Genomic DNA, 24,134 nt, shown 5'->3' on the forward strand with positions numbered 1-24,134 from the left:
CCTGGCCTGGCCTGAGCATATATTAATCCATTGGATTCTATGCTTTTCAGGGGGATCCTTCACCACCAAGAAGACCAGCTGGAGAGGATCAACAGAACATCATTGGGATCCACAGAGTGGTGATATTTTCTTTAATCTGTCACTCTCTTTCTGTCCCTCCACCTATTTTCTATTTATTTTTTTCTCTATCTCTAGCTCCTATTTACTAGTAAAGAAACCCATGCTGTTGACTTTAGCATATGGTCTCGTTTACACCTTAGTTCAGCCAGAGGCATTTCTAGTAACTTTAAAAGTTGGACCGTAACAGAGTGATGGTGCAATAATAAAAGAGGTAAATTCTTATTATTAGAACAGATTATCATCAGCACTTCACATTTGCAATAGAAAGTTTCATTAAAAGGAGGAAGAATTCCATTGCAATGTCAGAATGTAGATTTATCTAAATTATTATCTAATAAAATGAGAGCAGTCTTTTGTTTTATTAATTCCTGAGATTGTTACAAAACATCCAAATCTTGAAATTGTGTTGCAATTCCACTCAATTCTTCAAGGCTTTTCTATACAAAGAACTTGACTAGAACAGCTATCACAAAGTAAGATAGCTATTCTTGACTGGCATTTTGTGTGCAGATGTTAATTATAGACTATTTTTATTATTCTAAAAAGGAGAGTCTATGGAAAGTTCTCCAAGAATAATTGTTAAACTGAGTATCTCAAACAAATTCTTCCATGTTGGGCTCTATGTGTTATTTAATGAAAACATTTCTACTACATTCAACTTTAAACAATTAAAAATATGGATAGCAGTCTTGTGCTCTTCTAACAAAGTACTTAACAGTATTTTTAAGAATACCATTGTTGAGCAAAGTACATAGAGAAGAAGTGTATATATTAAATGAACTATATGCATTACAACCACTTTTCCAATAATTCTGTAAATGCCTTCAAAATACTGACATTAAATTGCTGGTGTTTCCTGCAGTTGTATAAAGCAAACAGAGAAATCATGATCTAGTAATTGCTGAAATAAAAGAAGGGAATGGGAAGAAAATATGAACCATACTAGGAGAAGTCAGAGAAATGTGGGGAAAACAATCCTGGAATTTGCTTCACTTGCAAGAGAAATGAAACAGTCAACAGAAAAAAGGAACTTTACTCTGACCTCATGCTTGTATAAAACCTTTTCATTTAAATGGATTTACTATAGTATAAGACCTGTGTTAATGAATTGCAGAATCACAGAAAGGTTTAGGTTGGAAGGGACCTCTCATTCCACTCCCTGCCATGAGCAGGGACACCTTTCACTAGACCAGGTCGCTCAGAGCCCCTCCAACCTAGCCTTGAATACTTCCAGGGATGAGGCAGCCACAGCTGCTCTGGGCAACCTGTGCCATCATGCTCCCTACATTTTCCCTCTTTCAGTTTGAACCCATTACTCCTTGTCCTGTTACTACCTTTTCTGATGAAGAGTCCCTCTCCTGCCTCCCTTCCGATACTGGAAAGCTGCTGTGAGGTCTCTGTGCAATCTCTTTTCCAGGCTGAACAACCGCAATTCTCTCAGCCCTGTTCTTCATAGGGGAGGTGCTCCAGCCCTCTGATCACCTTGGTGGTCTCCTCTGGACTCACTCCAACAGGTCCATGTCCTTCCTGTGCTGGGACCACAGATCTGGCTGCAAGCACCGAAGGTGGGGTCTCACCAGAGTGGGGCAGAGGAACAGAATCCCTTCTCTCCCTCCCATGTTGCCCACAGGGCTTTGGATGCAGCCCAGCACACAGGGGGTTTCTGGGCTTCCAGCGCACACGACCAGGGCATGTTAGTTTTTCATCAACCATCAGTATTAATAACATCCTATCACCTGTCCTTTAATTTAATTCCATACTGCCATTTCTTAAAATTCCCCATGTTTAGACCTTTTCCACCAGGCTCCTGCCATATATTTAAATGTTATATCAAGACAACATTTCTATCATTGTCTGACTTTAAATAGTAGAGCAGTCCTACTGCAATCAATGAACCTTTGTACATGCCTAAAGCTATGATGTACTGGGACACACAAAAAACTTTTCTGTTTTCAGTGGGACAGTTTTGATTTTATTAAATGCATGTCACCATACCAATAATACATACTGGACATATATACATATATATATATGAATGAGATTTTTTAAAGAAATATTACTTGTGTTCTGTATACATTTTTTCCACATGAAAAATAAACTAAGAAGACTTTGCCATGAAGAGCACCATGGCATCCTACTTCCTTGCTCTCCATTAAAATAGGTGTTAGAGAATTTATTTATAAATTATCTTTCTTTATTTTGTTGCCCTCAAACAAAATATAGCCGGCATTGCTGTTCTGATTACCAAAAAAAAAACCCAACAACCTTGTGATACTTTTCTTGTTATAGGACTACTTTATATCAGTGGTAATGCATTTTTAAGATGTCACTGGAAACTACTCAGATGCACTATTAACTGTCACAATGAGTAATTTTCCTTGACTCATAAATTTAAAGGGCCATTACACCACCTGTATATTTAACCAAAAACTCTCCTAGTCTGGTATAAAATAATCATCTAAAAAGTTTTGAAGGTCGCCGTGTGACCAATCTCCTGATGTAGGTGGGATTCTGTCCAGACCAGCAGTACAGACAGGCAAAAGAAATCACTGCGACTTCTTTTGCCTTAAAGCAGCGCCTCGCCCTAACATCGCTTTTTTGTTAGCCGGAATATCCCAATGTTTTTTCCGTGATTTCACCCCGTTATCCTTACTTCCAGCCTGGGTGGATTTGCCTGAGGGAAACGCACCAACAGGGACAACGCTTTTCTTCGAGAAGTTTCAGCTTTTCCTAACGAAAAGTTAATTCTGTTGCAACAAATGTCCTTGAGCTTATGAAGATATACCAGCTTAAAAATAAACAAATAAATGAACAAAACTGAGAGAAGAGCTGCTGGATACAACACAACACGGCCCCTGGGATGCGCGGGGGCATTGCGAGGGCGGTAGAGGAGAGGGATGCTCCCGGAACCGCTGCCCGCCGCGGCTCCCCGCTCTCGGGCGGGCGGGCGAGCAGCCAGGGCACATCCCCGCTTCCAGCCCTGGCTCCTGCGTTCGGAGCGGGGAGACGCCTCCTCGGACACGTTAAAAGTTTGGGGCGGCTCCGGGCTCGGAGGAGGCAGAGCACGGGCGGTGCGGCTGCTGCGTCCCGGCTATCGCAACAGCTCCGCGGGCGCTGAGCCCCCGGCCCACCGGGCACCGCCCCACGCCGCCGCCGCCGAGGGAAGATGGCGAACCGCAGCCTCCGCCTGCTGCTCTTCGCTTACGTGGGGGTCCTGAGCTGTAAGTGGCCGCGTCCCTGCCCCACGGGGCTATCGCGAACCGCCGCCTCGGGGAGCACCCCGGGCTCCCCGCCCCGCCACGGCGCTGGGTTGTGGGGGGACGGCCCCCGCGAAGTCGCTATGTGTATATTGAGGGGGAAGGCTCCTGGAGGTGTCGCTTTCCCTCCCTCATCCCGGAGAGAGAGGAGCCAAGTCGCGTCTCCAAGAGCGAAACATGAACGAGCGCGTCCCCCGCCACAGCCAGGGCGGTGTGCGCTGATTCTTTCCATGTGACTCTTCTTTTCGGGCAGATGTAACCTGTTTAAGGCCAGCCTGGTTTAAGTGCCAGTCAGCGGCCGTCTGCCACCGTGCAAACTTTAGGATGCGGGCTGCGTAGTTTGCTTTTCTGATGGCCTTTACAAGGTGAATGAGCAAAGGGCGGGACCGCGTTTTCTGCTGCCAGCACTGGGTGCTGCATTTCCAGAACAGACTTGAGTTTCCAGTATTTTTATGGTCCTAACTCCTTAAAAACAAAAGGGTAAGGTTAGAAAAAGTTGGACAAAGATTCCCCAGCCAGAAAGCACGCATAAATAATAGGAAAAAACAGATCGTCCGGACACATACCTGCACAAAACCAGTGAATTAACAGTGTTAGTAGTGCCAGTCATGATACGGCTGTCACTTTCAGATCACATCTTACAGTGCTTCTGTTGTATGCTTCTTATGTCTTATTGGTTTTTCGGGGAAAGGGCTGTACATGGAAATAGTGTTTTGAAAAGACTTATGTAGCAGAGTCGTGCAATGAAATGCCCACCTGGGACCAGTCCAGGATGGATTCTCAATCCGTTGTAGATGTGGAACATCCATGGTACTGATGCTGGGTATATTTTGAGGTTTACCTTTCATTCCTCCTAACAGAACATTACCTAACAGAAAGTTGTGTGTGTGTAAACTTTTTTTTGCAGAGTCCTGTAGTGGAGAGACTTGAAGTGATGCATGTCTGATAGGTCTTTTCCTCTCTTTCTGCTTCTACAAGACCTTATAGAATTGTTGGGCTGTTAGCTGAACAGCTAGTGCAGAAATCCTCTTTCACATAGTAAATAATAATAATAAATATGATTTTCTTTTTCTTTTTTTTTACTTCATTTCTTCTTAATTGCATGATATATCTGAGCAGGTGAAGCTGCTGTGGTATTTTTTGGTGACACGTTTCAGTGTGTTCAGGCTGCTCAGCCTTCTGGTTAGTTGTCTGTTGCCAGTGCTGGCTTTGACTGCTAAGGAAATGATAGAGAGTGCAATACAGTGCATCAAAGTCTGGTGCCTACATTGTTATCAGACTTGGAGGTTTCTTCTTGGTGGGTGGGGTTTTTTTCCCCTTCCTGCCCCAATTCCAAAGAAATACCAGGTGGAAAGCAAGTTTACAAGCAAGGGGCTGATAAGAAGTCTTTTCATTAAGAAAGTGACTGTAGGTGAGTGGGTGTGCAAATGCTTATTGTTTGTGGGAGCCAGAGGAAAACCAGGCAGAAATCCAGGCAACCAGGAGTCTGCTGCTGCTCCTGTGGCTGGAGTGTGTTCACATTAACAGTAAGGCTGGGTAATTCTGGTGTCCAAGTCAGGCATATGGGCTGAGCAGCCTCTTATGTGGGACCCATATTCTCTGGAGATGGTGGGAAATGGGCAGAAATTACTGAGGAAAAGAAAGTAGTGGTTGATACCTTACAAGCAGCATAGGGGTCGGCCTCTTCTCCCAGGCAACCAGCAACATGGCAAGAGGATACAGCCTCAGGCTGAGTTGGGGAGGTTCAGGTTGGACATCAGGAAGAACATGGAACTTGGTTGTAAAGCACTGGAACGGGCTCTCAGGGAGGTGGTAGGGTCACCATCCCTGAAAGTGTTCAAGAAACAACTGGACATGGCACTCAGTGACCTGGTCTAGTTGTGAAGGTGGTGATTGGTCAAAGGTTGGACTCAATGGTCTTGGAGGTCTTTTCCAACCTGTGGTTATATTGTGGAGCAGGTGTAGAGAACTTTCTTGGTAGTTAAGCTGCAAAAATTAAAAGCTGTATAAATTGATCACAGGGCATCAGCATAGCCAAAGTAGATGAGGTTTGGATTGCTTTTCATTGAGAACCTGCTAAGAAATATTCATGACCTGCAGAAATTGTAGTTTCTGTGAGCTAATCTTCCCTTCCATCTTTAATTTAGGGGAAAGTAAGGGAACTGAGGGTCTTTAATGATGTTCTCTCTTGGCATGAGCTTCTGAAACTGACATCTGAAAGTTGTAAAAGGTGCCACAGCATAAGACTTGTGAGCTCTGTTGACAAGACAGAATATGTACAGAAATTATTGTTATAAACCATCATGGCTTCTTGGGAGGAGATAGTATGCACTGACCAACTGGCCTTTCTGTGAAGCATCTAGGTGTGATTTTTCTGAACATTAGTGCACATTGAAATTAGACTTCAGCTGGTGATGCTAGAAACAAATGCAGTACAATGTGTCTGTGTGAGGACAATGCAGAGGCAATAAATAGTAGTCTTACATAAATATTTGGAGCTCACTGGGGTAGTTCGAGCAATAAATAAGGTGATATTTTGTTTATTTGTTTATTTTGGCTTAAGAAAACCCCACTCCATATTCCTCAGAAATCTTTCACTCAGGTACAGAGATTCTAGACCAAAGAAGCCTTTTGTTTCTTCCCCCTCCCCCCCCCCAACAAGAAATCATAAAGCATGACTTGCATTGCTTTGAGAATTGACAGTGGAAGTGTTTAAACTATACTTTCTTGACTATGTGATACACAACTGATGTACTCAAATTTGAGACTATTATCAACCCTCAGTCTTTTGTTGAACACTCTTTGTTTGTTTGTTGATTAGCTTGGTAGGAACTGATTTCTAAATTAGGCCATATTTAGGTGAGATGGGATTTCTTAAATTGTAAGACTGCATCCTTCTCTAGTAATATCTGTTCAACATAATGCTATAAAGCAGACTGCCTGGTTTTGGAGCGGGAGTAGGGGAAGAGGCATCAATTGAATGTTCATTCTCTTGCTGGTTTAGGTGAGAAGCAGTATTTCTTTGCTAAAGGCTGCTCAAGGTTTAGAAACATGCACAGACTCTTAGACACTCCAACATAAGTTGTAAGAGGAGAATAAGCTGCTAATACATAAACAAACAAATGAAAACTAAGTACAAAAAAGCAATGTTTGTTTCTAGTCTTCAGCCTAACATTTTTCATTTATGACTATGGTGATGCTGCACAAGATACCCAGATGCTTCTAAAACTGATACAAATTGACATGGTGGGAAGACTATTTCTGTCTTTAAAAGGGATACAAGGTTCTGTCCAGCTTATTTTATAACCTTTACAATTTTACTTTCTTGTTTAGATCCTCAGGGCCCAGAAGAAACTGGCTGTGAGTTACTGGCATGTCTCTCAGAAATCATGGTTTTGCTGCATTTTAGCAAGTCATGCAGTTTTCCTTAAACCTGGGCATGCTGCTTGGAAGGGCCTCTGTATTCCTGAGAAGGCTCTGCCAGAAGTGTTACTGTTCTGTCTCCCTCCTGTCTATCCCCAGCAGAGAGGAGGCAGAGAGAGCTCTTCCTTGGCTGGCCCCATGGTATCATTCTTCTAGGCTGCTGGCTCCACAGCCTATTATTGGATGTGCAGAAGAGAAAATGAGGGTGTCTGTCTTCCCTCACTGCACACAGGAGACAAGAAACATGCCTGGAAATGTCACATCAAGACAATTGCAATTCCTTGTCTCTTTTTAAGGTGGATGTAGGCAAGAGGAGGACTTGCCTTTGTTATTGCTTAGCCTCCGAGGTCCTGTTTTCTCAGCTTTAATGTTGCAACATTTCTTTGTTCATGTTGTAGGATACGTATTTCTGGTAATTGTTAATATCACAGGGCATCTGGCATTAATAATCAGAGTTAAAACTACCACTGTCATTAGCAGATCTAATTGAACCTGGATGAAGTCTTCCCTCCCATTAGCTATTTAACTGAATTACACAAAGATATTTTCGTGATTATTTCCTGTATTATACCTATAATTCCTGCTGCATGCTGTTTTGGTAGCTGCCAGGTTCTGCTTCAGAAACTGGCTGATGCCAGTGCAAATGATTTGGTGAGAACACAGAGGTAATTGAATTTTGACACCATCTTTTCTTTTCAGTTGATTGATTTAACAAAACACCTGGTTTCATTTTTCATGACCTAGAGCTACCAAACTTGTCTGTGTTCACTGACTAACTCCAAATGTTATTTGGGGTATGTGCAGACCTGTTTTTAAAGTGAACTAAAAATACTACAGCAGGTACTTACCCCTCCTCCAAGGGTGCCCCAGGTGCTTTTGTTTCTTCTCAGGTGCTGGTGGTCACTAGGGAGAAGTCCTCTTGTGAAGTATGGGAGAATCTTCTTGCACATCTGATATTAAGAAAATTCAGTTTCCTCATAAATTCGCATGAGTAGTAGTAATATTTCTTCACTGAAGATAGACAGTGACATGCATGTGAACCTTCTGCAGTAGCAGTAAGCAAGCTTCCTTTGTTCAAGGGGGAGTAGATTTGTGCTGGTAGTGCTTTCAGAGAGCCATGAACAACTAGTAATTTAGTTCTGCAATTGGGATGTAAAAGTTTACATCGGGTATGATCTACTTAGAATCAATCAACACTCAAAATGTAGTCTTGGTGTTGGAGCACTTCTGAAGACACTGGCTCCCTGCACATGGTGATCCCTTTTAAGAACACTTTTCTTAAATTAAGGCTTAGAAACTCTTCCTTAGAAACACTAGAGATGACTCCAGTGCAAATGCTTATGTAAAGGAAGGGTACCCAAAATGTCCACATTGCAATATAAATATCTTGTATATTAAAGCAATTGAAGCACAAGGTAGACATTTGTATTTGCCCTTGCAGACTGTTTGCCAGGGCCATATGGAATGGCTAAACACCCTTGAAGTTCACTTGAAGTTATATAATGATATCAAACAAAACAAAATTTGCATAAAATAGTGTCCTTGTGGATGAGCTGTCTTGCTGTTTTTTCTTGGTTCGCTGGGTTTTTTTTCTCCACCATGATAACTTTGTGGCAGTATTGCATATATGTGGGAAAAGAGATGGTTTACAAGTTCTTACTGGCTAGTTCAGTTCTAGTTCAGTACCATGGAGTGAGCACTTTAATGGAAACTGAGGGAAATGTTACGTGGAAGCTGTTTATTTTGTTTCAAGTAATTCCTTCTATTCTGGTTAGCTCACCCCCTCTCCCACCACTCCCACCCCAATTTTGTAAAGCTAACTTTGTTAAAGTTTTTCTTTCTGGCATGTCTTCCCCCATCCCCAGTACTTTTGAAAGAACCATCAGTTTTAGCAAAACATTTCCGCAGAAAAGCCTGTCACGTCTTCCTCAAAGCACTGTGATTGTGTTGTAATTCCACTTCAGGAAGCTTAAAGCAAATATTATGGTGCCCTGTAATCAAGACAAATTATTTGTTTCCTTCATGTAAAGGCTGGTGTTTTTTAGCGAATTGAATATGTATTTCAAAGAATGAGACAGCAGATGAGGCTGGAGAAGCATTTGGATGATTGCCGGTGCTTGCGCTCACCTGTATTTCCAAAATCACTTTTTTTCCTGGAGGACTTCAATGAGTTATGTCACCTCTGTGCTCACAATGAATCATCAAGCACTCAAGTGCTTACATAAAATTGCTTAAACTAGGCAGAAAGTAAGCTTGGCAGCAGAACATCTAGTCCTGTTTGCTTGTTGGTTTCTAACACAGTAGGAGGTGAAGGAGCTTTTGGAGAAAGAAGAAGGGGAAAATAGCAATTTCTGAACTAGAGCAAGTCATGTAACAGTTGTAGTTGTTGAACCACTAGTAAGTCTGTAAGCCTTTCTGGTTAATAGAAATTAAATCAGGCATCCATTTTCTCCCAAAGATTATTTGCAGGGGAAAACATGAAAAAAAATCTGGTAATAAACCTTTTTGAATGATAGCTTTTCAAAAGTTCAAAACTTAGCAGTTTTCAGTAAGAGATGGGAAGATCAAACTTGAATTGAAATAGCTAAAATTTGATTCTGATTGTTTAAAGAGGTATGAAATGGTCAGATTTGAGCTGGAAAGAACAGACCCTAAGAGTATGAAGTTTCAATAGATATATTTCATAGCTCTTAGGTGGATTAACATCTTACGGATTCTACATGATTTGACCCCATCCAAAGCACTGGATCAGATTCAAAGGGAAACAAAATATATTATTGTCTGGATGGAAAAATTATAGGGTTGTTTTGATACCAGATAATTTTAACAAAACAGGCTATATTTGTTGTTCACAAACTTCTAACATATTACTTGGAGGTAATAATGGAAAATTCCTGAGAAATTACATTTGCTCAAAGTAATAGAATATACAAACCAAAATGATTGTATCTCAGCCTGCAGAAAGTGCCCAGTATGAATTGGGAGACAATCTTGGGGGTGGTTATGCTAAGGACTTATGTATGGTAGAGTTGGACAGGTGTTTGTCCTTGACATACTTGTAAAAATATGAGGAAAATACATGCAGAAAACTAGCATTTGAATGCCTATTATCTAGTCAGACAGCAGTTTGCCACTAGAATATATAGACAGTATTTATCTCTGGAGGCCCTGGCTCATAACTGAAGCCTTCTAGCTGCTGTACTGGCAAAAATGAGTAAAAAAAATGTTGGACATTAGGATTTCTCTTTTTTTTTTTCTTTCTCTCAGGGAATTTTCTTCCATTTGTTGCCTAAGAGATTAGAACGACGATACTTATGAGACAAAAGATGTGGCTAGGAGGAGGAGGAGGCGGAAGGGTGCAGTTGGCTACCCTCTTAGCTGGAGGCCTTTCTCTTGGGAAGTGCAGAGATACTGCGAGATTTTGGCTGGGGACAGTCACGGGGACTGGGCTCAGCTCCTTGCTGTCTCTCATTCTCGGGACCAAAGGAGAATGGTCGGGCTGCTGCAGGGAGAATTCGCTGCCTCCGTGGAGTCCAGCCCTTCACTGCTTCTCCTACCATAGGTGAGCCTTTGTTTGTAAGAGCGGCTATTGTACTGAGACCTTTTCAACACCCGATCTCACTGGAAAGGACCCTTACTATTGGTGTGACCCAGCCCACTGTGGGGCTGGGGCAGTGTGATGCCAATCAATCCCAGCCCATCCCCTGGATCGAGTTTCCCGAAGGGGCAGACTCAGAGGGTGGGTCGAGGGGAGGCTCAGAAGCCTAAGCTGCACTCCCCCGGGCAGTGCCGGGGTACAAGCCGCCTCCCCTGGTTTGGGAAAATTCTCGGTTACTTGGTTGTTCGTTGGTTCTTTGTTATAACTCCCGCCTCTTGGTTCCCCCCCCGCCCCCCAGTGGTTCTTGTTACACTGTATCCTCCCCCTGGCTTGTAACTCATTGGTTGTTTTCACCTTTCACCGCGGTTTTCAAATTCCCTATAAAACTGAGGACAAGCCTCAGGGGGGGCCTTCCCGTCTCATTCCATCCCTTCCGAGCTTGTTTGGGTTGCAAAACTTCTGACAATAAGCCTGTTAGAAGCCAGACCAGAACAGCCTCTCTCTTCCTTTGTCTCCGAGCTAACGTGAGCCAATACCATCGACTCCTGCCATGTTCTCTCTGCAATGAAGCCAGCTAGCTAGCTCAGCCAGCAGCCCTTTTCCTGATGCCGAAGTCGCTTCAGCGACGCGCAGAAGTAACGCAGCTGGACTCTCTCTGACCTGGGGCATGCCAGAGCTCGTGCCTCGAGCACCAAGACCACCTGCTTGGGTGCCTCAAGGGAAAACCCGGGACTCCGACCCCATCTGGAGGGAGTGTCTCCCAGCTGCCACTGCCCAGCTCCACTGTCTTCTGCTGCTGCTTCAGGCTTTTTGCTACACTTTAACCTGACAGCCCAGACACCCCGCAGCTCTGGAGTTTTTGCTACACTTTGTTTTGTCACCCCAGGTGTGCTCCCCTCTGCTGTTCCAGCCTGCTGCTCTGAGGTTCCTGCTACAGTCCTTTTTGCCATCCAGAGGGGCACCGGGACCCGCTGCCCTGTGTGAGTTTGCAAAGGGAGCTTCTTTTCTCTCTGTCCCACCAGCTGAGGCGCCATTAACCACGTGGAGAGGCAGCTGAGCCCACGCCACAGCGCCCCCTGCAGGCACGAGGGAGCCATCGCACCCGCCCTGCCTGGCCGGGAGCCAATAGCGCCCCTGCCGGCTGTGAGTGGAACTGCACTGAAGGGGAAAGAGCCCAACAGCCGAGAGAGGCTGTGGTTGGGTCTCTGGAGGGTTTTTTCTGTTTGTTGCTGCTGTTGTTGCTTGTTTGCCTTGTATTTTATATATATATATATTCCAGTAAAGAACGGTTATGCCTTTTCCCATATCTTTGCCTGAAACCTCTGTAATTTCAAAGTTATAATAATTAGGAGGGAAGGGGGTTGTATTTTCCATTCCAAGGGAAGTTCCTGCCTTCTTTGGCAGGCACCTGTCTTTCAAACCAAGACAAAAAACATCTCTAAAACAATACCTGTAGAATGCGTTGGTGTGTTTAGGTGCATGCTCTGGGTCACTTTTGTGCTCTAGTACCCTTACTGTTACGATAAAATGGCCTTAAAAGTAAATATTGATTCTTTGCTGTTCCAGTTTGGCCAAATTTAGAAATATATCCTCTGAGGGAAGACACAACCACCCCTCCCCCACCAGGTTCAGGAAAAATAAATTTTCCTCGAAGGAAAGTGAAGGAGATTAAACTATTTATTTAACAAGCACACAGGAAAAGGAAAACAATGCTAAATAATAAAATCTCTCACTGTGGAGAAAAAAACCTGGGAAAGTGTTAGAGTCCTCCCTTTGGTATCCTTGGAGCTGGGGCTTGGCCCAGGGCCAGGCCCTCTGTGCTCGGTGGAAAGTCCTCCTGATGTGTTCTAATATTGAAGCAGTCCAGCAGAAAAGGGGGAAAATCCAAAATTCCAGGGAAGGGGAAAAAAAAATTCAACTCTCAGTCTCTCTCCGGAGAAAAAGAAGCTGAACCACTGGCCAAAAGCTGACTGGAAAGCCGCAAGCCGAGTGCCTCCTCCCTCCCCGGCCGCAGCTGGAAAAAAAATGCTATCTCTGTGTGACCTTGAACAAGCTGCAAACTGCTTTGAAAAAGTTTTGCTCAGTTTTTTTCCTTCCCCCTCTCAGCTCAGTTTAGAGGCATAGAAAGGCACAAAGTTAATTTCTGGGCATAGGACAGCGACATGGGATATAAATCATAAAGTCACCCCAAGACATTTGCATTTTAGACTATTGGGCCACTTAAAGTGATTTTTCTGCCCCTTCTCCAGTCTTTGAGGAGGTCACCCACAAAGGAGAGAAATTCTCTCTTAAACTCCTGGCTTCTTGTTTGTGTCTCTTGCTTCATGTACCCATGAGCCAGACTGACTGGGATTTTGGGAAGTGTGACAAGACTTTGATTCAGCTTTGACACTGTCCAAAGTAGTGGTGCTGAGCATTTCCAAGACTGGGATTCAAGCACGCTGACCAAGTTATTTAATAACAAAAGACAATACTTACGTATTTGGGCAGTCTGATTTCCTGCCTAAATAGAGAAAAGTCTGGGTGCGGATGAGAAGTGATGGCTTTGGTGTGGCAGGATCTAGGAGCACTGCTGGCCAGGAATCCCTGCAGTTCTTCCCTATGAGGGTGGTGAGGCCCTGGCAAGGGTTGCCCAGAGAAGCTGTGGCTGCCTCATCCCTGGAAGTATCCAAGGCCAGGTTGGATGGGGCTTGGAGCAAGCTGGTCTAGTGGAAGGTGTCCCTGCCCATGGCAGACGGGGTGAAACAAGATTTGGAAAAAGGTATATTCTTTAGTAACTTCTACCAGACAAATACATATTGTTTAATTGCTTGAAACTTAGAAGTTTCCAGTCAGGAATTTATACTGCACATAAGCAACTCCGTCTTTTTTGCAACACTTGTAGGAATGCTTAAATAGAAGAGGATTATCTCTAAACGCAAAGTATTAGAATATCAAAGGGAGACATCTCTGATATCGTCTTACCACTGTTCAGAAACAAAAATGTGTGATTAATGTTGCTGGGTTGAGTTCTTTTGTTGTGTTATTGGTTTATTGGGGGGGGGGTTGTGTCTGTCCGCACCTCCTGTGCTTTTTTTTTTTCCCCTAAGAGCAAACGTGTATCACAGGGTTCCCCTTGAAAGGTAGGGAAGATCTCCCTTTTTCTTTTCCTTTTTTTTTTTTCCTTTATGCGCTAATGTCCACATAAAGCCCAATTAGAAGTCCATTAACAGCAACGTTTAGATGGTGGAAGAGTTTGTGCAAAAAAGGTCTTTATCCTGCAAGAAGCCTCAGCAGCTTTCCATCTAAATGTCAGTAAATATTTTCATGTGAAAGGTAAATGTTTTATTTTTAGTCAGTGTTTGATTATTCTTTGTATCTTGCCATGAATGCTGCTCTGGCCTTCTGTTCACCAGCATAATGGTCCTCCCTGGTGTAATGTGAGTCACTGAATCATGAGACTGTCATAATCATTTGAGAAGCTTCTATAAGGAAAATCAGTATTTCAGTATTGGAATAGAGCAATACAGCACCTGAAAATGTAAAAAAGAGGAAGCATTGGGACAGACAGGTAGTAGCAAGTGCTTGTAAGATTTTGATGATGCTTGTGGAAGGTATCTTTTCAGCTTTATACCGGCTAGCGCTTGTATTTCAATGCCTTAGAAAGCCTCGAGCAGCCTTGAGAGGTAGCAAGGGCGATCTAGCACTTTAGTAGCTCTAAAATTGGTACCTGAATCAGCTGCAGAGCAAATACCATCAGCAGAAGCAAAGAGGGAGAAATATAGCTCCCTGCTCGCTCAATTCCCTGCAGTTAGAAGCTTTCAAATGAGACAGACAACCAGAGATGTTCACAGGAAAGTTGCTGAGCTGAGAGAGAGGGCGTAGCCTCCCCTCGACCATCTTTTATTAGAAGGGGAAAGGGGAGGACTGGGGGCGGACCCGGGGTGACTGGCCAATCAGACACTGCTAAAGAGTCTGAGTTACATTTGGCTTTGCCCGCGCTTGGAACAAAGGAGCTCGGAGCACATGGGCAGGAGCACGTGTCTTTGGGAGGGGGAGGGGAAGCTCAGAGCAGACAGCAACAGATGCTGTTGTAGTATTGGAATGACTAGTAAAGCAAAGACATTGAGACACTCCAGATTTTCTGGTAACATCCAACCTGGTGCCTGGGAGAAGAGGTAGAGAAAAGTAGGGAGACGCATCTGTAGTGGAAGTATGCTTAGATATCAAAAAGTGGCCTTTTGGGCTGAAGTAGTTTATGGTTTTGTTACCTGCCAGTCTGTGTAAGAAGCCTTCACATAATTCCACTTGTAAGTCGATTGCGTTTTTTTTTCTCCTTTCCTAAATAAGACCTACATTCCGGACATCAGCTAGTGCTGTTTGAATCACATGATACAGAGCTTTTCTGAAATGTGTTAGGCATAAAGAGTAAATGGAATTATTATCTATGTGTTTGATGCCATGAAGATTTTTGCCTTTTCTTTTATACCCCTGTTATACCTTTTTACAGCTTCTGTATTCCTAGTGCTTCTTGCCTACATTCTTAGACTTGTTTGTTAAGCTAAGAGACTAAACATTTTAGAAGCTTCGTAGCTAGGGATCAGTGTGCCCCAGACCCCAAGGTCCTCTCCAGAACATATTCTCTAAACCAAGATAGAACCATCCAGGGGAAGGTTCCTTGGGGAGGGGGGGCTCACTTGAACCTCTCATTGGGCAATCTTTGATAGATATGCTAATTAGTAAAGCCTATAATGTTATACCCAATGTTGGGGGGGACACACGAGAGGAGAGACACAGAGACACAGGGAAAGACTCGGTGGGGTACATCTTGATGTATATGACCTGGACGTGTACACCTAAGGATCCTTAAAAATAAATACCAAGGTAAAATCCCTTTTCCCCTTCTAACCATGTATGCCTCTTGATTTTAAGACCAGGAAAAGGCATCAGTTCAGTGAAGTGTTGTTGAAATGATGGCTCAGGGGTATTTGCAGAAGTTAATGTACTTATAGCACTTGTCTTCAGACCCTTTCAATAAATAATGTTCTGGGGGATAGAAAGTCATCTGGGGAAGCTTTGTCAGCAGGGAATCAGCAATATTTGTAGAGAGACTGACTAAAAATTTTTTCAGCTCTGCCTTTTCCCTGCCACTGAACACTGTTTTTATTTAATTTATGTTCCAGTTGTATCTTTACAACTCAAAACACGAACAATCCATGTGCAGTTACTACTTGCTTTCCAGTTGTGTTTAAATTCTTAGCCACCTTGCTGAGGGGTAAGAAAGGAAGGAAAACAGTGCTACAGAGGCTTTGCCCAGTTGCTGAAAGACAGTGGCTTTCTGACATAAGTAGCTGTTGGGAGGACTGGTTTTTGTGAGACAAGAATTAAATGATGCCTCTATAAGCATTTACACATATTTAAAGTTTATTAAAAGCTTTTGAAAGCTATGTGAACAGAGAAAGAGGAGGGGGACAGCAAGTTCTTCTTGTATGTACAGACTTTCAGGTGCAGAACATATTTCCTAAGCTAACCCTATCTCAAGGCACACTAAATACTATGTCCAGTTGTTGGGGTTTTAGGAGTTCTCCTGTTTACTTTTTCTCTTAAAGAATTTTCCCCATACATGCTGCCAGGGGGACAAATTACTGGGTGCTTAAGAAAAACAAAAGACCTGGCCACAGGGGGAGGGGTCCATCTGGCTACTTTCTTTCACCTGGGCTTGTGGGCTGTTAGTTCCTGGTGTTTGGATGGAGAGAGAGGCTGGAAGGAATTCGTCAGCACTGCAGGCTTCTGCTTTTTCGGCTGCCTTCCTTCTACTGGAGAGACCCTGGGATTCCCAAGCCTGCCTTTCCCTGCCCCACTGGGAGCCGGGCTGCGGCCGCCCTGCCCCCGCCGTTGCTTCAAGCCTTTGCTACTCTGTAGCCCCACACGCGCTGCCTGCCCAGACTTCCAGGGGTTCCCACTGCAGCTCCGGAGTTCTATACATCTCATCTGCCACCCAGGATTTGTGCTCATCCCTGCTGTTCCAGCCTGCCGTTCCCGAGGGTCCTGCCGGACACCGGGATCAGCTGCCCAGGGGGTTTGTGAAGCCTTTGTTCCACCTCTTCCTGGGATCCCAGGCCACCAGTGCCGCGTGCTCCCTGAGCTTGCTCCGGAGCGCCCCCTGCAGCCACGGGGGAGCCATCGCACCTGCCCTGCTCACCGGGAGCCGCCAGCGCCCCTGCTGGCTGTGAGAGGAACTGCACCCAAGGGGAAAGGGCCTGACAGCTGAGAGAGGCTGGCACGGGTTTGTGGTTCTGTTTGCTGTTACTGCCATAGTTATTATTATTTGTTTGCCTTGTTGTCCACACATACATATATAATAGTAAAGAACTGTTATTTCTATTCCTCATATCTTTGCCTGAAAGCCCCTTAATTTCAAAATTGTAATAATTCGGAGGGAAGGGGGTTGCATTTTTTTTTCATTTCAAGGGAGACTCCTGCCTTCCTTGGCAGACACCTGTCTTTCAAACCAAGACACCAGTGTAGATATGTTAGTAACTTAAACACCCTCAGTTTTGGAATGGGACTAATCAGTTTTGAAAGGGGAAAAATTTTCTACTACATTGTGTTGCTCTTAAAGCTGCAATCCTGCATCTGTATGCTGTGTTTGAATCCCCCGTACCTTTATGGAGCCCTGCTGAAACCTTGCATGTAAAAAACAATCTGATTATTTTAGATTGCCAGTTGTGGTGATTGAAGGGTAGACAGTTCATTCTTAAGCTGCCTCTGCCGTGGGATGGGATACATGTGCTGGGTGGACAGATAGTATCCAAGGAAGTTTTATGGCTAAATGGGACAAAAGGTTTTGCTATAAAATTAGACTGTTTAAGTAGAAGGAATGTGTAGACTTGGCTATGAAGAGTTTCATACGAAGAGTTGCATTACACATCTGTAAATTCTGAAGTGGATAATCTTTCCCATATAAGAGTAATTAATTTTTTCCTGTAAGGAACCTATTCCGTTTCTGCCCTAAAACAACACCTGGCACTCATAAACATGAACAATAAAAACTTATGGGCTTATTTTTCAAAGGTTCTTTCAGCAAAACTATTGAACTTTGACTGAGCTGGTGATGAATTTCTCTTTGAGAAATGTTGGTAGCAATATATTATTCAACAAACCATCTTGTTCCCTTTCTTGATTTCTTGTCCACTCATAGCTCTGCTGATGCTCTGTACCATCCAGGCTCATTACAACAAATTCAGCCCTGCAACAACAGTAGGAATAAATATGTAAATTTACCTAGATCCTCTTACATAAAATTGTTCTATGAATTTAGAGCTGAACTCTGAAGACCTTATTTTGTGTTTGGGTTCCTTGTGATTACAGTGTTTATGCTGATATGCATATGCCTGAGTAAGCTGTTCGCCAGTATAGTCGTTGGACTGTTCTTCAGCCAAAGTGGTATTATTTAGTCTTAATATAATCAGGGCCAGGGCTGTCCCCCTGTGCTGGGCACTGGTGAGGTCATACCTTGAATCCTGTGTCCAGTTCTGGACCCCTCACTGCAAGAATGACATGGAGGTGCTGGAGCATGTCCAGAGAAGGGAACTGAGCTGGGGAAGGGTCTGGAGCACAAGTGGTGAGGAGTGACTGAAGGAGCTGGGAATTTTCAGCTTGGAGAAAGGGAGCCTCAGGGGGCAACTTCTCACTCTCTACAACTCCCTGACAGGAGGGTGTAGCCAGGTGAGGTCGGGCTCTTCTCCCAGGGAACAAGTGACAGAACAACAGGAAATGTGTCAGGGAATGTTCAGGTTGGACATCAGGAAGAAATTCTTCTTGAGAAGGATTGTCAAGTATTGGAATGGAATGCCCAGGGAGGTGGTGGAATCCCCATCCCTGGAGGTGTAGAAGGAATTACTGGACATGGCACTCAGTACTCTGGTCTGAGAGGCAAGGTGGGGATTGGTCACAGGTTGGACTTGATGGTCTTGGAGGTCTTTTCCAACCTTAATGATTCTGTGACTTCTAAAGGAAACTTTAAGCACTAATAGTGTCACACAAGTTTCTAGAGCATCAATATGTCATGAGCAGTTGGTTTTAAAGGGCATACAGGCAGAAGTAGGCAAAGTAGATGACAAAACACTAGTTTAAAGCAGCATATATGTTTATATGGCAGGCATGGCTTCATAAAATGTGTTGATCTATTGACTCTAATAAGTATTCTAGAAATGTAACATATGGGTTTTGATATGTGTGCTGTAAAGGTATTGTAGACAGCCATTTTAACCACCAGACTTTTAAGCACTAAAGTTGTGCTGGAGATAGTAGTGACCCAGGAGGCAGAAACCTTAATTACATATGGTTTACTCTAAAATAAAAAAAAACAAAACATGGCTTAAAATTTTTTTTTATTGTATTTTTACAGAATTGCAGGATTGCTGACATCTTTTTTTAATTTCATTTTTGTCTCAGTTGGAGACCATTTAAAGGAGGACATTCTGGAATGAGTTGTCTCCTCTAAAGAGTTCTAACAATCCCTTTCCAGCAATAGGAAATGAATACTAATAGAGGAAAATGAAAAAAATACACAACAGTTTATTAACAAACAGAATGCCCACAAGGCAGGAAAAAAAGTAAATAACTGCTAGATATCAAACGGTTAGACTTCGGGGGGGGGGGGGCCCGCTGGCACAAAGGCCCAAAATGCCAGAGATTTCCTGTTCTCAATACGCAATACAAGACGGCGTCGGCTTCCCTCTCGGGAAGGCAGGAGCTTTCACAGAGCAGTTCCAGCAGCAGACGAAGATCCGGCGGCTCATCTGGCATCAACCTTCTCCCCACCGCAAGTGCAGCAGATCACGGCAGGTAAAGCAGCTGGGCTGGAGCCTCTCAGTGTGTTTTCTTCCCAGCTTGGCGTGATTTACTGCGGCTTGGGTCGGAGCGGGGCAGCTCTGCTCCTGCTGGCACAATGTCCCTGGTCTCTGACAAGCAGCTGCTCAGTTCGCCTTAAGGCAGCCCAAAGATTGCTACTGCAGCTTCTCCAAGCCAAGGAAAGGAAAAGTTTTTTGCCTGGGCCAAAAACCAAGCCAGCCCAGCAAAACCCATGCCACAGAGAACTGCAAAAAACCTGGGTGGGGAGTTTTTAAAAATGCTCGAACAAAAGCAAAACTCTTCCCTGGTCCCCCACACACCAGGTCTTGGGCTACAGGGTCTTAAAGATACAATACCCATTTTTGTGCACAGAGCAGAGGATCATGGAATACGCCATCATAATAAATCACTCCAAGACAATTTTTGTGACAGTGAAACAGCTTAGTGTAAGCACCTGCAGACAAGATCACCTAATCCCATTACATGAAGGAGCAAACCACTGAATTGTGAATATTGGCTCATGTACTGAGCTTTGCCTTCTTCTGATGCAAAGCTGCAAAGTGTTTCATCAGGGAAATACTCTCGAGGATGTGCCTTCTAAAATGTCTCTCCTGTGGAAAGCTATGATGATCACCACGTTAAAATTTATGCTTGATTTAAAAATAGATAAGGAAGGCATAGAATTTGTTTGTTCCTATTTCCTGTGTAACTTTCCAGTGTTCTAATGTTTTCTAATCTGAATATCCATATGTTGCTTTGCTTGTGTAGCTTTTACTGTGATGAAGACTGTAGTGTTTTGTAGTTGTGTTTTTTAATTTTCTTCGTCCCCTTTAAGGAAAACTTAGCACCTCTGATTCTGTGACCTATTGTTCCTAGCTCTACCTTCCGGAGGATTTCTTCTAATCAACCTTCTCCTTTGAGTGTGAAAAACATCTTCTCTTTGTTCTAGCTTCTCTTGGCATGTGTTAGCCTTAATGGAATTAGAGTGGCTTCAGTCTTGTTCAAATGTGCCAGAAGATGTTTCTATAAAAACTGGTATTAAACAACTAAATTATCTATTAAAGATAGATTGAAGAATTAAGGTTAAAAATATATATTCATACTGTAAACTACAATGTTGATTGAAAGTACTAGTCACCAAACATCACTGTTAGTTGCTTCTGCCAGGAAGGGACTATTGAGCAACCTTGGTAATATAAAAAATCATGTGTGAATGAAAATGGGATGAGCTAATTTGGCCATTGCATTTGGATTGTTTTAACCATGAGAAGTGGTCATCATGTTTCCTGCTCATGAAGAACCTGGTCTTTAGTCTGGAAGACAAAAAGCTTAAAAACTAAGTTCAGTGCTGTTCTATCTCTCAATAAGATGCAGTCCTAAAATTCAGGGTTCAAGTGACATTTACACAAGTGAAACTACCATCCCCACCCCCAGTTACTGGAAACATCTCCTCAGAAATCCTAAATTCACAAAGCATTGCACAAGACTCTTGCTGAATATTTAAAGAGCATCCTACCAGTGTTGGAAGGACAATTTTTTTTTTTTTAATGGGCATGCTAAATAAAATGAAGCCATGGTAGTGTGTCCCAAAGTCATCAAAATTTGTATGAGAAAAACCATATGTGAAGCCCTTTTTAAAGACTCACCACAAGGAGTTACACACATTGCATACAGAAGTATATTCTAGGTCAATGTTTGCTTCAGAAAGAATGGGTTTTTAAAAAAAAATTAAGGAATTTCAGATGTTCTATCTCCTTCGGGGGGGGGGGGGAGGCAAGTAGTGGAATATAAGGTGGCAATGCTGACTTGGTTTTGGTCACTATACTTTGCTCCAAATGAGACATTTTTCTGTAGTTGGCCAAATTAGCTATCCTGCCTGCCATCTGAGATCTGTTTGCTGTGCACAATTCTGGTTAGTCAGCAACTCCTATACCTTTAGAAGCCAGAACTTAATACAGTGTTGTATGTACTCATCGTCAGCAGTGGAAGTGTTTTGTAGAATTATTGAGATTAATCAAAAAAGTGTTGAGAAGATCCACTAGAGCAAAACTGCTATGAACTTGAAAGGGACTGAGGATGGCAGATGGGTTGAAACTGGATGATCTTTACGTTTTTTTCAATCCAAATAATTATATGATTCTGTAATGCACAGGAAAATTGGTTCCAGCTTAAATTAATAGGACTAACTATAGGATGAGACACCTCTTCACTATACCAACATATTTACTTGCAACAGTTTTAAATTATAGTGTCAAGGTGTTCTTCCTAAACATCTGGAAACATGCTCCAACAGTAAGGGAATTTGTTTGACTTCACTGGTTCTGAATGAGTAAGGACTCCTGTTCCATATGGTGTTTACTGGAATTGGAACTAATACTGGTTAGTACCATTTGAAAGTAAACTAAATCTGTTTTCAGGATTTTTAAGATAAATAATGGGTGTATTTATAGGTTTATAAATGAGGTGACTTCATGAAAGTGTTTATTCTTTCCAAATGTTTTGGCAATTCCAGCAAAAGTCACTTAAAGGTTGTAGGAAACTTCAGAGATCTTTATCTCAAATTGTGGGCCAGAATGGTTGTGTTCATTTGGGGAGTAGTGAGGGTGTTGTTTGTTTCTTCTGGTTTCCCAACCCTCTTGTGTTTCAGAGCTGATTTTACAGTGTAAATCAGTCTTGGTACTGTTGAATTCAGAGGAACATGCCAGTTTGAACTGGGTACTGAGCTTTGTTTTGCAGATTTAGTAACATGCAGTTTCCCTAGGTGTTTGTACAGGCAAGCATTTCTATTGGATTGTTATCCCTAGTAGCACAAAGGGAAATCTATTTGTTCGGCTCTGAACTGTGTGATATGAGGCGAGTGGGACAGCAGTGGCAAGGGGCTTCTTCACCAATGGACTATTTACATGGTCTTTTGAAACATGATGGCACTAAACACATGTCCTCAGCATCTTGATGCATATTAAAATAAGCAACAGCTGAAACAGCTGTAGGCTCTCACTGCATTTGCAGGCTGTCTTTGAGCCGCTGATGAGTTGCTGTGGAAACCACTGCTGAGAAGGGCCAGGAGATGTCTGGAAAATAGGCTTTTTTTGAGAGCCTGACTAGTTTAAACCCCCATCCCCCATTTGCAGAAGCTCCCTCTGAATTGCCATGGAGACAAGAGGAGTACTGAAATTTTGAGACTTGTAAAAGTGCGAGCTATAAATATTTATTTGGCTAACAGCATATGCTTTCTGTGATGTCTCTCTGTTGGAATAAACTCCATGGTACATTGAACCTTTGCAGGTTGTGCATTCTGTGCATTCAAATCCTTCCTCTCTTCTGTGTGAGTAGAAAAAAAGGAGGCAATATAAACTTTGAAGGTAATTAAATGTTACATTTTGATTATTAATTATAAAACATTAAATTATATTTTTTCTTCAGTATTTCCCCGTCTCATGCAGTAATCTTTCAGTGTTGGGGACTACTGAAAGCACTTAGGAGGCTGTTGAGTTTATCTAAAATTGTTGTACTTTTGTGTTCAGTTTCTTCAGAAAGGCTGACGTAAAGAATCTCTTGCTTTCTTGACCTGTGCCACTTGATTTTTTTTTCCTGTCCACTTTCTCCTCTACAAGCACTTCAAGTTTTGTGTATCCAGAGCCAGCTTAGGGCTCTGAAATGAAATGAATCATTAACATGACCTTAAATTCCTAGGAGTCCTACTGATAACTTTAGATAATTGGCTCTGAAAACTTCAGTCTTTTGCTACTTTTACTTTCAAGTTGGTTTTTGGGGTGGTTTTTTTTTTTTTTTTTTGCTTCACTTGAAAGTTCAGAATAAAAGCACCATGACTGCTGTGCTGGCTTTCCAGATTTCACTAAACAGTGCCCACAAAGCTGTGGATTAAGTCATTCTTAGGTTGACATTATAAATAAAAATCTCTTGCTTGGTCTGATCCGATCTGAAGCATTTAACTTCTTTTTCCTGTGAGACTGTGTTCCTCAAATCATCCAACATCAGCTTTTACTACAGGTAGAAATCTTTTTCTTAGTCTCTTTCTGGAAATGCTTCTCTTCCCTGTTTAAATAACTCCTGGCTGAATGAAAATGCTGTTCTGCATTCTGTTTCTCATGTGATTTCCACTAAAAAGACAGTTATTGAAGCTGCTTTAAACCTGCTTTCTGTAAAGATGAGTGGGAAGGATTGGGTTTGGGTTTATGCTACATCTAAGTAAAAGAATACTTTTTGTATTAGGCTCTGGAACTCTGGATATGTAATTAGTAAATCCACATGTAGTTCCTATTCATTTTCCAGTTGCGTCCAGATTCTTAGCAGCTTTTTGTAGCGGGGAGAAGTGAGGGAAAACAGTTCAACAAAAGCTCTACCCAGTTGTCAAAGAGTGCAGTGGCTTTCTAACATAAATAACTGTTGTGAGAATGCACTGATTTTGTGAGAAAATAATAAAGTGATGTCTCTAGAAGCATTTAAATATATTTAAAGTTTGTTCAAAGCTTTTGAAAGCTATGTGAACAGAGAAAGAGGAGGGGGCAGACAGTTCTTGCATATACAGACTTTCAGGTGCAGAATATTTTTCCTAAGTTAACTCTATTTCCAGGCATGCTATTTAAAATAGTATGTCCAGTATAGATATATTAGTAACTTAAACACCTTCAGTTTTGGAATGGGACTAATAATCTGAAAACGGGAAAAATTATCTACTGCATCATGCTGCAATAGAGAAAATCTATTTGAAACTGGGCAGCCATTTAAAATCTGTAACTTTAGGTTAAGTTTTGATTGGTTGTGGCTGGGGGTTTTGGTTGTTAGTTGGTTTGCTTTGGGGTTTTGATTTCTTTTTCCTTTGAAACAACTTAGTACTTGTCAGGGAAGGAACCTCCCAAAAGTGCATTTTAGGGTGGCAC

The 24,134-nt window shown here is 42.6% G+C and overlaps 1 protein-coding gene across 7 annotated transcripts in view; it reads left to right on the forward strand.

Moving 5' to 3' along the window:
• The first annotated feature begins 3,052 nt into the window (after positions 1–3,052).
• The window catches only part of JAM2 (junctional adhesion molecule 2), a 50,591-nt gene continuing 29,509 nt past the window's right edge, over positions 3,053–24,134 (forward strand). For 2 of the 7 annotated variants that reach the window (XM_042021179.1, XM_042021180.1), the window contains exon 1: positions 3,059–3,341. In XM_042021179.1, the coding sequence (XP_041877113.1) occupies positions 3,287–3,341 (55 nt within the window). In that variant the 5' untranslated portion in view covers positions 3,059–3,286. Of the gene's footprint in view, positions 3,342–19,108; positions 19,228–23,225; positions 23,245–24,134 lie in introns of those variants that run through there. The other 5 variants (XM_042021176.1, XM_042021181.1, XM_042021178.1 and 2 more) reach the window with 5 other exon arrangements.

Source organism: Corvus kubaryi, unplaced genomic scaffold (assembly GCF_017639235.1).
Source record: "Corvus kubaryi isolate FWS band 111438036 unplaced genomic scaffold, C.kubaryi_AGA036_p1.0 37127, whole genome shotgun sequence".
NCBI lineage: Eukaryota > Metazoa > Chordata > Aves > Passeriformes > Corvidae > Corvus > Corvus kubaryi.